Here is a 13611-nt window from a genome sequence, read left to right as displayed (position 1 = left end):
TTGGATGAGAGTAGTCTCCCTTAGTATGACGATGGCGGTTTCGCTGTCAGGCACGTTTCTCAAGTTTAGTGCTGGCTTACTTTTGAAGAAGAAATCATGCCTGTGCATGCGACATGTGAGGCATCGGATGAAGTGGAGACCGAGTGGAAAAGCTCTCGACCTAACAAAAACATTGGAAGAAAAATTAAATGGTATTTTATCCTGTGAGGCACAGAGTTAGGGATAGAGTAACAAAATCTGCATAACGATGCTATTAACAATGACATGGTGGGGTGGGGAAGGGGGCTTGGGAGGTGCACCTGCAAGTAGACATTATTGTTAGAGTATAAAGATATTACACATAAAATTAAATGGTATTTTATACTGTGAGGCACATCCGTGACCAGAACCAAATCTAAGGTCTCACTACACAGATGTCATCTGCCATTGAAACCCATGTTAAACTGCCCAACTTCAAGCGAAGATTGCCCATAGAACGGGTTCTCGTTGGCACTAACAACATACACCATTGCGAACATACATTATATAAGCATTTATATTTACTCCAAAATTGTGAACATTTCCGTCTCAGTTTTTTGCTATATGACCGCATCTGGCTGTAGTACCGGTCCGAACAGGTGGTTCATTAACCGATTCACTCCGGCTGTCACTTGCGCTATATACCCATGTCCCAAAAGGTCGATGCACAATATTACAAAATAACATGGGCAAAATACAGCCAGAAGGCTTACCATTAAACATACGTATTGTTTTAATTCTTCACCATTTCCTAGAAGTGAATATGTGAACCATAACATGTGTCAAGATTAGGAACTATAGTGGACCGTGATCAATTAACTCTCACCCGGAAGTGATCTGTGTAGTGAGACCTAAATAATATTCGGTGTGGGGTGTGTGTGTGACCTGCCCATTAATGTCAACAGAACTTTTTGATTTAGTTTTAAAACTAGTTCATCTTTCTTCTTTTTTTGATGTTTACAAGGTGGTGACCGACAAAGGGCAGCTTAAGTTATATGTAAAATATTTATTGTTTATTTTACACATATGTGTTAATTAGTTAAATCCGAGTTTGCAAAATGTTTTTCAAATAAATCCATTCTTTCAGACATGCAGACAGCTGATCCCGAGCTGGATAAAGAAATCAACATTGGTTTCCCCCTGCAGCAGGACTCTGTGTCTGAGAGGATGAGACAGCGGGCGTGGCAGACGACTCGAGGCTCCAAGGAGGTGGAGGCGAGAGAAAGACGGTGTACGTTAACATTGCATATTTGTTTACAATACACGGCGGGACGTAGCCCAGTGGTAAGGCACTCAAGTGATGCACGGTCGGCCTAGGATCGATCCCTATCAGTGGACCCATTAGGGTATTTCTCGTTTTAGCCAATGCACCACGACTGGTATATCAAAGGCTGTGGTGTGTGCTATCATGTCTGTGGGATGGTGCATATAAAAGATCTAAACCCGTTACACATTTTCCCATTAATTAGTAGTATTAATGGAAAAGTGTAGCAAGTTTCCTCGCTAAGACTATATGTCAAAATTATCAAATGTTTGACATCCAATAGCCCATGGTTAATAAACCAATGTTCTCTAGTGGTGTCGTTAACCAAAACATTTTGTTTACAATATACCAGTGACTGCCGTTTGTAAAATCTTCAGAAGCTGAAAAAAGCTCCTGTGAAATTTATTTTGCGAGAGTCATTGCTCTACACAAAAATTAGCATAACTATGAAGCTGGGTGGTCCTCTGGCTACGACACATCAGTCTGACATCAGGCGTAAGTGTATGCGACAAATTCGGCAATCCCTAATTTCCGCCCCCTGACAACACACAAATATTTTTAAAGTAAAACTGATAATTAAATATAACAGTGAGTTACTAGTAAATAACAAAAATAAATAAACATAGCAATATTGTTTTATTTTGACATTGGTTACAATTAATTTGCCAGATTGCTACAAAAGCAACACACCTCGCCTGCCTGTTCTGCAAATTTGTGATAATTTGGAACACCTCGGCTGATTATGAATAGAAATAGGCCAACGGTGTTCAGAATGATCGGAATATTCTGATATACAGTACAACTTCCACATACATTCATCCAATGAAAACAGTTGATATATGTTATATTAAGGAAGTCACCACTGTTTACTTTTTCTGAACGAAAAAAACTTTTGATTTTAATTTCAATTTCTCAAAAAGTTTACAGTATAAAATTTTCACCTTGCAAATTTGTTAAGGGGAACATTTATTCACACCGCGAGATATGTTTTATGGGTGCTATATGGGTGTGGGCACGATCGCGTCTGTCAAATGGCAGTCACTGCAATACACTTAAAACAAACTCAGGTTTAATCGGCACTGGTTACAGCACAGGTGACTCCACCAAAACGGACACTGAAATAAGTAATTCAGGTTACTAGAAGATTACCATACATGCATGTCATTAAAGTTGACTTTGTTCTGGGCAAAATTGTGGAGCAAACAGTGTTTCGTTTCAGAACAAAGTTATGGTAAATCATTCCTGACTTCACAGGGGAGGATCCAAGATTTTTTAAAGGGGGTAAGGTTCAACTTTTTACCCATTTTTCACAGTTCAGGGGACAATATTTCGAAATCTGAGGTAACCGGAAGTCGGTTCACATGGTTTTTACCTAGGTAACCAATTGTTTGGTTACGTGAATTATATTTGTGTAACCCATGGGTTATCTGATCGGTTACCTCAAAATTACGTTGAAATTATATTTTAAATACATAGTTTTTAGCTGAAACATAAAGTTAAAACAAATACAAAAGAAAACATTTTACAAAAAAATAAAAAAATGTCTTTAAAGGGACATTCCTGAGTTTGCTGTATTGTAAGATGTTTCCGACTAATAAAATATTTCTACGATTAAACTTACATATTAAATATATTTTCTTGTTTAGAATATCAATGTCTGTATATTCAATGTGATTCTGGTCGTCTTAATATTTGTAAGAAGCCCAAACTGGAAATAAAATTAAAATTAACCTAGTACAAATATTAGAACGATCAGAAACACGTTTAATATACAGCAACTAATATTCTAAACAAGAAAATATATTTAATATGTAAGTTTAATCGTAGAAGTATTTTATTGGTTGACAACATCTTAAAACATTGCAGCAAACTCCCGGAATGTCCCTTTAATGCTTGCTAAAGTTAACAATATTATAAAAGAACTGAATATTAGCCCCAGTACTGAAACAAAATACAAGGGCGTAGCCAGAAATTATCTTAGAATTACGCACGCCAAGGGCGTGCCCGAGCGGGGGGATTCGGGGGGGGCCTCCCCCTGTGAAAATTTTGAAACTCAGGACGCCTGTAGATGCATTTTTGAAAATCTTTTTTCGAGTCAATTTTAAGAGGTCTATTTTATAGAACAATTACAGACAGCCTCGACCTATTCCCGGATTTTGTTTTTGAATTACGCACATCCGTAATGGGCGGTACGCCTTTGAAATAGATAAATACTCATTTGTAGGGATTCCTTTTTGCGATTTGTGGTGGCTATGCTACTTTCACTTCATCGATGGTACTTATGTAAAATTATAGCCAATCCAATAGTATGTCTACATATATTCCTTTAGAGATAAAATAGCAGCAGAAAATTTAGCCGTCCCAAGCGGTCCGAGCACATTTCTTTAAAACTGTTTTAAAACTGTAGACTGGTCGCAAGTTACAACTGTTGCAATATAACGTTGTTTACTGGTTTGCTGCGCATCAAGTATCTAAAAATCAGTCTCAAACATTTGTCGGAATACCAGTAGTATGTCTGCATAAATAAACTTCCTGTAATCGTGAAGTTTGCATGTTTTAATTTCTGAAAGTTTACAGGTCATGACGTAACCGATTTGCGGTTCGCGTAAATTTAATTTTGCGTAACTGACACGTGAACAGAACAGCGGTTCGCGTGAAATATTGTGCCCTGCAGTTATGACCATTGAACTAAATAGATACAAAAGTTTTATTGTCCCAGTAGGGGACATCAGGGCTAGCTCTGGTTGAGCAAAATATTTCGCTAAATTGTCTATTAAACTTTCGCCAACTGCTTTCAAACTTCACAATTGGTGAATTTGGTGAATGCCAGAGCTAGTCTTGGACATGTATTTCTTTAGCATTACTCTTAGAATCATGAATGCTCTTTAACACTGAAACATGAACTCTTAACGATTTCCTTACAGTGAAGGTTGTGCTGGACGATGTCAAGGAGGCGTGGTTACACGAGTACGGGCCTCGACACATACGATCAATAGTCGGCCACTACGGTATCTACCGAGACCTCTTTGAAGGAGCTTACTTCTACCCCACGGTGCACCTCAACATCAGCTACGATTACGATGATGAGTTTATGACGCCGGTTTACACCGGTAACAAGATCCCGCCTGCAGAGGTAACAGCAAAAATAACAGTGATGAAAGACAGAACAATTTTATATTTGTGATTTTGTGTAGTAGTATTTACCAATAAATGTTTAATTTTTAAAATTCAGACATTAAAAATACATGTATGTCATGCTTTGTTTTTGTATAATACAGTGAAACTCCTCTAAACCGGACACGCTTAGAACCAAGTAAAAAGTCAGGTTTTAAGAGGTATCCTGTTTACAGAGGTTCTCATCTGCACAGATATTTAAACAGACCATGAAAAACGGGAATTCCTGTTTGCAGAGGGTCCGGTTTTGAGAGGTTACACTGTAGTAGGTAACTGAAGTAAACTGACAGTTTTCAGCCTACTGGTTATTTACTGGAAGAACAAATTCATACCACTTCAGAAAATCTGTACTTATACGTTCGTTTAGGATGAGCCATGTAATTGTTTTTAGAGATTTTACTTGTGATTAACAGTTTTAACTACAGAAGTTGTAATCGGTTTGTGGTAACTAAAAGGTGTTTTCCACCCAATAATCTCAGTTAAGTGTCTTATTTGCAAGATCTAGTTATCAGACTGGATATGATTAATTAACATGTTACTTGCAGGTCTTGAACTTAAGACTTTGTCTCCCATGGCAATTTGTTTTTTAACTGCCATGGGTGAAATGACCCACCGCCAGCAATTTTGACTCTGCCTACGGCAATTTAAAAAAAAATGACTTTTACCTAAATAAACATGACTGAAATGTTATTTTGCTATATGTAGACATATTTCAAATGTGCAAAGGTTATATATTGGCAGATAATGTACACCATTTTGCCATCAATGAGGAGCTTCACCAATGGTACAAAAGTGCTGTTAGTGATGTTCCCAACCTATGGCAATTTATATACCAACAACAGCAATTGCCATTGGTGCCATCATTACGTTTGAGCCTGTACATGTGATACTTAGATTTTTTGCACAGTTCTTTTTACTGTTTTAGTTTAACTCTTAAATGTTTATACTGATGTTGATCATCACTTCATTTTTACATTTACCTTAGTTTGACACCCATAGCTGATGTATTTGTCATGCTGGTGTGTTGTTGAACATTGCTTCCTTCCTTCCTTCCTTCCTTGCATCCTTCCTTCATTCATTCATTATTTTACAGCAATAACAACAATCACGTATACAGACCTGGCAAATATGGGTAGGCTGTTTGTCATTCAAACATGTCACCGATGAACAATATACCCAAGACACATGTAAGTTTTTATTTTCTGTGGCATCATTGAACTATATGTTGCTTTCTACTCTTACAGACTGGCCTAGCACCAAATGTACAGTACGAGAGTGACCCAGAAACACTGTGGACACTGGTCATGTCCAGTCCAGATGGTCATCTGGCAGATAGCCAATCAGAATGCTTGCACTGGATGGTGTGAGTACCAAACACATGCGCTATTTGAATAATAACAGAAATTAAAAAGATTTGCTGAATATTTACCATGTTTTCATGTTCTAAGTTACCCAGCATATCCAGTCAAAATTGTATTAAATGTCCACCAATGGAAGTAGTTAAACAAATGTCTGGCTAAGACAGGTGGTCACTGATTAAAGGTTGAACCTTTTACATTAGGTTAAAATATCTGGCTAAGACAGGTGGTCACTGATTAAAGGTTGAACCTTTTACATTAGGTTAAAATATCTGGCTAAGACAGGTGGTCACTGATTAAAGGTTGAACCTTTTACATTAGGTTAAAATATCTGGCTAAGACAGGTGGTCACTGATTAAAGGTTGAACCTTTTACATTAGGTTAAAATATAGTTGATTAATAAAATATAGCAGGACAATTTTTTATTGACAGTTTGGAAATAATTCTTGCACAAGATTGTTGTGTCTCATGAGTAAATTAACATAGAAAAAATGGCTCTGAAATAAAGTAGGCCACCGATTATTGGTGATGGCTGATAGCAGGTGGCTGCTTGGGCAAATTTAACTATGAATTAGTTGACGTACAAATTATTTTATTGCAGTCAGCTATATTGATCAAGGGGAGATAATATTATTATTATAGACAGTCTTTACTCATAGGTTTCTTATCTGATAAAACTCTGTTGACAATGCCTTTTACTTGCAGAGGCAACATACCAGGCAGCAGTGTTGATAAAGGGGAGACAATCTGCGACTACATTCAACCATTTCCTCCAAGAGGTGTCGGCTTCATGAGATACGTGTTTATTTTGTACAAACAGGACAAAAAGATTGACTTCAGTAAAGAGAAAAGACCACAAAAATGGTTTGTATTTTGTAGGCGGTGTTCCGTAGAGGGCAGATTATAGAGTAAAATTATAAGAATATTAACATGAGTGTGAAAATAGTGGATTTTACAGTACTGAATTACACAGAAATAAAACAGACTAAAGGAATGAAATGTTTTTTATTTAACGACACACTCAACACATTTTATTTACGATCATATAGTTAAGGACCACACAGATATTAAGGGAGGAAACCCACTGTCGCCACTTCATGGGCTACTCTTTTCGATTAGCAGCAAGGGATCTTTTATATGCACTGTCCCATAGACAAGATAGCACATACCACAGCCTTTGATGTATCAGTCGTGGTGCACTGCCTGGAATGAGAAATAGCCCAATGGGTTCACTGACGGGGATCGATCCCAAACCGACTGTGCATCAAGCAAGTGCTTTACCACTGAGCTACATCTTGGCCCCCCCCCAAAAAAAAAAAACCCAACAACCCCAGACTAAAAAAAAAACAATCTGTAAATAATATTTTTTTTTGTTTGTATGTAATTGAAAATATTGTTAATTACAATTACTGGCAGTGGGTTTTGGATATCATATGCTGTAGGTATACAAGAGGGAAGGGAGTTCATTAATAGACTACACAGGCTCTAAACAATGTACCAATGTTGTAAAATAAGGCATATTGAATCAAGGATTAAAATGAAGTTAGTTTAAAACATTGTATCAACAAACTTAAATTCTCTTAATTCTTGTATATCTTATATTTCATGGTGTAAAAATATTGCAGACTTTCCTAATAGTATCCATTAAACTGTTTTTTTATGTTGAGGATTGATGTACACAGGGAATGATAAAATGTTTAAAAAGCCTTGATGGTGTAGTGGTTATGCCATCGGACTTCAGGCTGGTAGGTACTGGGTTCGTATCCCACCCGAGGCAATGGGGGATTTTTGATGCCAGTACTGGCTCCAACCCAGAGTAAGTGCACCGCTAGGCTCAACAGGTAGATGTAAGGCACCATTTTCCACCCACTTCACAGGTGCAATTATGGGTGTGTTTCCTGAGTGTATGACCCCACATGGGGGATGAATACCCGGCATGCACTGCAGGTTCTGTGTACCCCGGGCTTGGGTGATACTGAGATAGCTCAATGACGGCCAGTGTGAAGCACGGTATGTCCCATACCGAAATGCTTCATCATTCATCTCTCCAGTCAGTGCACCACGACTGGTATATGAAAGGCTGTGGTATGTACTACCCTGTCTGTGGGATGGTGCATATAAAAGATCCCTTGCTGCTATTCAAAAAGAGTAGCCCATGAAGTGGCAACAGTGGGTCTCCTCTATCAGTATCTGTGTGGTCCTTAACCATGTGTCTGACATCATATAACCATAAATAAAATGTGTTGAGTGCGTCGTTAAATAAAACATTTTTTATTTATTTTTCACCTTTCATCTTATCATCATCCATGTTTGTAATGTCCAAAACCAAAAAAAATGTCTTTGTCTCTGTGTTAAATGTGTGTCATATTTATTAGAAAACAAAGAAAACAAAATGTTTTAAAAAGTATACACTGGGAAAACCAAATCTCACATTTTAACAATATGTTGCTTATTTTATTTCAGCCTTTCACTGAAGGACAGAAAATTTAAAACGTTTGACTTCTACAGCGATCGCCAAGACGTTCTGACCCCAGCCAGCCTGGCGTTCTTCCAGAGTGAATGGGACATGTCTGTTCAGCAGTTGTTCCGTCATGTTTTAGGTAACTTAATCAATATTTTCAACATCAGGCTTAAGTATAATTGTGCCATGTCGTTTTCTAGGTGGTTTGATACTGGACATTATATAGTATGGGATAAACATGGTGAAGTAAGTCAGTGGAATGAAGATTGGACTGTTTATTTATCTTCACAGGCACTGAGCCTCGTTTTGGGCAGTGTACACTATTTTTGGCAATTTTAAACTTTTTTATCATTAAGCTACACATTAATTCCATCTTCTTGCATAAGTCATCAATCCATGAGCATTTTGTATTAAACAGAAAAGACATACCTCAAGAACTAGAGAGAGTGACTAACATCCATATACGTGTAGTAAACTAGTAGTGGTGGGGAGTTGGGGTATTAATATACAGTATATACAAGTGTAGTAAACTAGTAGTAAACTAGTAGTGGTGAGAAGTTGGGGTATTAATATACGGTATATATACGTGTAGTAAACTAGTAGTGGTGGGGAGTTGGGGTATTAATATATACGGTGTATATACATGTAATAAACTAGTAATCGTGGGGAGTTGGGGTATTAATATACAATATATATATGTGTAGTAAACTAGTAGTGGTGAGGAGTTGGGGTATTAATATACGGTATATATACGTGTAGTAAACTAGTAGTGATGGGGAGTTGGGGTATTAATATACAGTATATATACGTGTAGTAAACTAGTAGTGGTGGGGAGTTGGGATATTAATATACAGTATATATACGTGTAATAAACTAGTAGTGGTGGGGAGTTGGGTTATTAATATACAGTATATATACGTGTAGTAAACTAGTAGTGGTGGGAAGTTGGGGTATTAATATACAGTATATATACGTGTAGTAAACTAGTAGTGGTGGGAAGTTGGGGTATTAATATACGGTATATATATAAGTACCGTAGTAAACTAGTAGTGGTGGGGAGTTGGGTTATTAATATACAGTATATATATGTGTAGTAAACTAGTAGTAGTGGGGAGTTGGGGTATTAATATATGGTATATATACGTGTAGTAAACTAGTAGTAGTGGTGAGTTGGGGTATTAATATACAGTATATATATAAGTGTGTTAAACTAGTAGTGGTGGGGAGTTGGGGTATTAATATACAGTATATATACGTGTAGTAAACTAGTAGTGGTGGGAAGTTGAGGTATTAATATACGGTATATATATGTATAGTAAACTAGTAGAGGTGGTGGGGAGATTGGGTATTAATATTACCTCTGTCATCAGCTTACCTCCCCTCTTATTGTGTTTGTTTACAGATATGCCTGAGCCTGTGTTTGAGTTTATTTATCCACCTCCATATCACCCCGTTCAGAAGAGATATCCCATTCGGCAGCCATTTAATTTGTAAGTGTAATAGTTTGTTTTTTTCCTTTCTAAGGTTACCGAACAAAAGTAAGGTACTAAACGGTTAAAAATGTTACATTTATTTATCATCTGTCATATATTCTAGACAGAAAAGCCACTACTAGCACATTTATTAATGTTAACATTGATATTTAGAAGGTATGATACTCTTTTCTCTCATCCTCAGGTATATAGGATAGAGCTACCCCATGAAAGAAAGCTATGTAAGAAATTTCTATCTTACATGGGATATCACGCGCTTGCGCTTAACATGACGTCGTTGGTAATATATGACGTCATATTAAAGGGACACACCCTAGTTACGGCTAGTTGTTAACCATTACGGCATTGTTTTTCGCTATTAAACCCATTTTTTCACAAATAAAATTGCACTTTACTTTCCGTTTATTATTTAGAATATACATTTCCATTCACCTGAAGAGTTTTTTGGTAATCCTGGTTTTTGTAATACCACAAAATGCATTTTTCGTATTTCATAAATCGCACGCACGTCTGAGAAAAAACCGTTGAGCAGACAAGGTCTAATCTATTTTTAGAGGGGATATTTCCATTTCAATGTCACAGACGTTGGTATACCACGTGACCGTTATCATTTTGGTTCGGTTTATTTTCTCATGCACGGTTCGCACAATCAACATCCGATTTGTTGTTGTTCATTTGTAAGATTTTTCTTCACAGTTCGTGAACATTTTCAGTAACAATAAAGTTCAGACAAGTAAGTGTCTCAATACAAAACGTTACAAACCCGTAAAACCAATAATTTTGCTGAGTCTTACGATATCTGGAGAGGGGATACAACCAGGACAGAACAGTTGGAACATGTCCAGGAGAGGTGAAAGGAACGCACCCCAAGTCTGTGAAATTTGTCGTGACGTAGGCATTGTTGTGCTTCAAGCGACATCTACCGGTGACATCGGAATACTAACTTTCAAAATTATTTCAAGCAATTGGGACATGGGGATTCCCATGGTATTTATCGATATAAAACCTGCTTTTTCACTCCATTTGATAAAAACGTGATCTAAGTATGTTACAGGTTTGTAGATTAACCAAATTATAATTTATTTTCGCTGGATGGAACTAGGGTGTGCGGCTTTAATGTGAGATGGTGACGTGAGGTCATTAGACACAGTTTTAAATTAATATTTTGTTATTGAAACCATTATGGGGGGAAAAACATTTCTGATTGTTTTTTGGATGTGACTAGTTATATTCAAATACCTGCATGTTAATTTCTACTGTCTTTTTTGTATCTCTCTTTTATCCCCCCATCTGATAGATAGACTACTGGAGAAACATAAACAAATTATATTTATAAAATATTTTCATGTTTATTTTACCACATTGTTTTCACAGGTATCTAGACCGTTACAAAGATGTTAAAGAAATTCAGGAGGAGGTTCTGAAGGAGAAACTCAAACGAATCTCACCATTTGCGCCTCATCCCCCCAGCCCAAAATACCCTGGACTGAAACCCCTCCCCCTAAATATGCCGAGCTGGCTGAAAACGAAGGTGAGGAACATGCGGTTCAGAAGACATCAGTGGAAGGATTTGCCAGGGGAAAGGCAGTGAACTGTATGGAATTCTGGGAGTTTCTGTTTATCAGTACAGAAGACTGTATATCTGTGTTGATGACATATTCTGAAGGAATTTAATTTGTGTGAAAAAATGTGAAAGAAATTAAAAACTACATTAATTAAAACTTGAGTAGTTTGTGTTTTGTTGACATTTTAATATGTCTCATCTTTTGATGAAAGTTGTTTAAGGATCAGTAAATAGAGAATACTACACGAGTGGCCATTATCTTACGAGTTGTTTTTAGATGTATCTTAACGAGTAAAAGCGGGTTCAATACATTTTTAATTGAGCTGAAAGGTAAATAACGTATATAAGTGCAGTATCATCTTTGTTACATTTAAAAGAAAAGCAGAGTTGAAAAGAAATCAAAACATCTTTTTCAACTACAACATATTTTCTTGCTTTCGCACATCCATAGCTAAATTACATGTTGTAAAGAAGTTTCAATATTGTTAATTTCATTGGGTAGTGTGGCTTTGCCATCTTATTGTAAAGCAGCCAATTTAGGACCCATATGTGTGACATCCGGATAACTATTCACATTTAACTTAAATGTTTATCTGCCAGATAGAAGCTGAATGCAGAAAATTGCCCTATCTGGTTGTCATACGCTTGGACCCAGATTCTAGTAAATTGAACTCCCATATATATGATGTGTGAGAAACAGAGAATAATACATGAGTGACCATTAGATACCATTTATCTCACAACGAGTTCTTTTAAAATGTATCTAACGAGAGTTGTGAGATAAATGGTATCTAACGGACACCTATGTAATGTTCTATTTCTTACATATCCTGAAAAACCAGGTTTTAGGCAAATTTTAACATCTTTTTTACTAAAAGTTATTTACAGCCATTGCACTTGTAGCTGACTTATGCGTCACAGACACATGAATGTCAGGTTAAGTATAAGTCACGGTCTAATCAATTTCCATAGTGCTAGTTTTTCACTGGTTGTATGGCATTGGTGACCTGGTCATCACCTAGGAGCAGCCAGTCGTATGTCTTGAAATTGTTAACACACGTACATGTGCTAACAACGATGTGTAACCAAAAATAAGGCATGGTGTTCTCACCAATGGGTGTGTAAGAATAAACATGACACACTACTCTCCATTAAGTGTAATAAATGACACACTACTCTCCAATAAGTGTGTAATAAATGACACACTACTCTCCAATAAGTGTGTAATAAATGACACACTACTCTCCATTAAGTGTAATAAATGCTTTTCTAAACATGCATTGTGTCTTTGTGTAGATCTCTGTCAGTTATGTTTCTGCTAAAACGACCAGACTTCACATACACACTCAAACCATGGTTAACACCACCACTAGAGCACATTGATTTATTGGCTTTTGGGTGTCAAATGTTTGGGATATAGTATTAGAGGAAACAAACTACAATTTTTACATTTATAGCAGAAATAAATATTGGATATACACTTGCCCACAGACAGGACAGTACATACCACTGTCTGGTATACTAGTTGTGAGAGAGATGGCAATAAGAAAGTGTACTAGGTGTACTAGGTGTCCTCCATTTCGACAAAAATAAAGAGGGCACTTATAATTAATACAAATAGAGATGGCATGTTTTTGGGGTTTGTGGGGAAGGGGAGTGTAGGTTTGGGTTTTTATTTGTATTTGTTTTATGACTCCATATACACAATTCAGAATGTAGGATCGCATATTTGGGAAGGGTGGGGAGTGAAATTTTGTTTATTATTCTGGAACACCTAAATCTGCGGTCACAAGCATATGCGTCGGTAACGGGGTGGCGACATGGAATGTGACTGCACCTCATCTCTAAAGATAACACATTGCCCTCTTCGCTAGTTGAACATGACTACTGTCCAAGTTGCTGTCCTTATCCGACATGAAGTTTTAACTTACATGAGACAGATATATGGGAGATAACTCCTGCAGGCCTGGCATCTGACCTTCGGTTGCTGATGCAATTTTCAGTCTCGTTGCAAACTTGGTCGATACAGTTGTGTATGAAGTATGGAATATTTTTAGAACATGTACAATGGGGAATTTCCGTACATCTTTTTTTTCTTAATTCTTATTATTTATATTTTTAACACAAAATAAAATGTGTTGTTTAATTTTATTTATTTATTATTTTGTTTATTAGAGGGAGTATCTTAAGCCATTCTGGCAAAAAATTAAACTAACAAAAATGTTTTAATTTGTTTCACTGTGTGATGGGTATTATTTCTAATTGTGTTTTAAAATCAC

The 13611-nt window shown here is 36.8% G+C and overlaps 1 protein-coding gene across 1 annotated transcript; it reads left to right on the top strand.

The window, feature by feature from the left end:
• The first annotated feature begins 15 nt into the window (after window positions 1-15).
• LOC121388705 (39S ribosomal protein L38, mitochondrial-like) lies at window positions 16-11489 on the top strand. The gene is made up of 8 exons (XM_041520169.1): window positions 16-191; window positions 1106-1249; window positions 4207-4415; window positions 5701-5819; window positions 6520-6678; window positions 8278-8414; window positions 9678-9765; window positions 11143-11489. The coding sequence occupies exons 1-8, from the start codon at window positions 26-28 to the stop codon at window positions 11357-11359; spliced, it is 1239 nt and encodes a 412-aa protein (XP_041376103.1). The 5' UTR covers window positions 16-25; the 3' UTR covers window positions 11360-11489.
• Window positions 11490-13611: the final 2122 nt, after the last annotated feature.

Source organism: Gigantopelta aegis, chromosome 14, assembly GCF_016097555.1.
Source record: "Gigantopelta aegis isolate Gae_Host chromosome 14, Gae_host_genome, whole genome shotgun sequence".
NCBI classification, from domain to species: domain Eukaryota; kingdom Metazoa; phylum Mollusca; class Gastropoda; order Neomphalida; family Peltospiridae; genus Gigantopelta; species Gigantopelta aegis.
The sequence above is the reverse complement of the archived record's forward strand: the minus strand, read 5'-3'. Positions and strand labels throughout refer to the sequence as shown.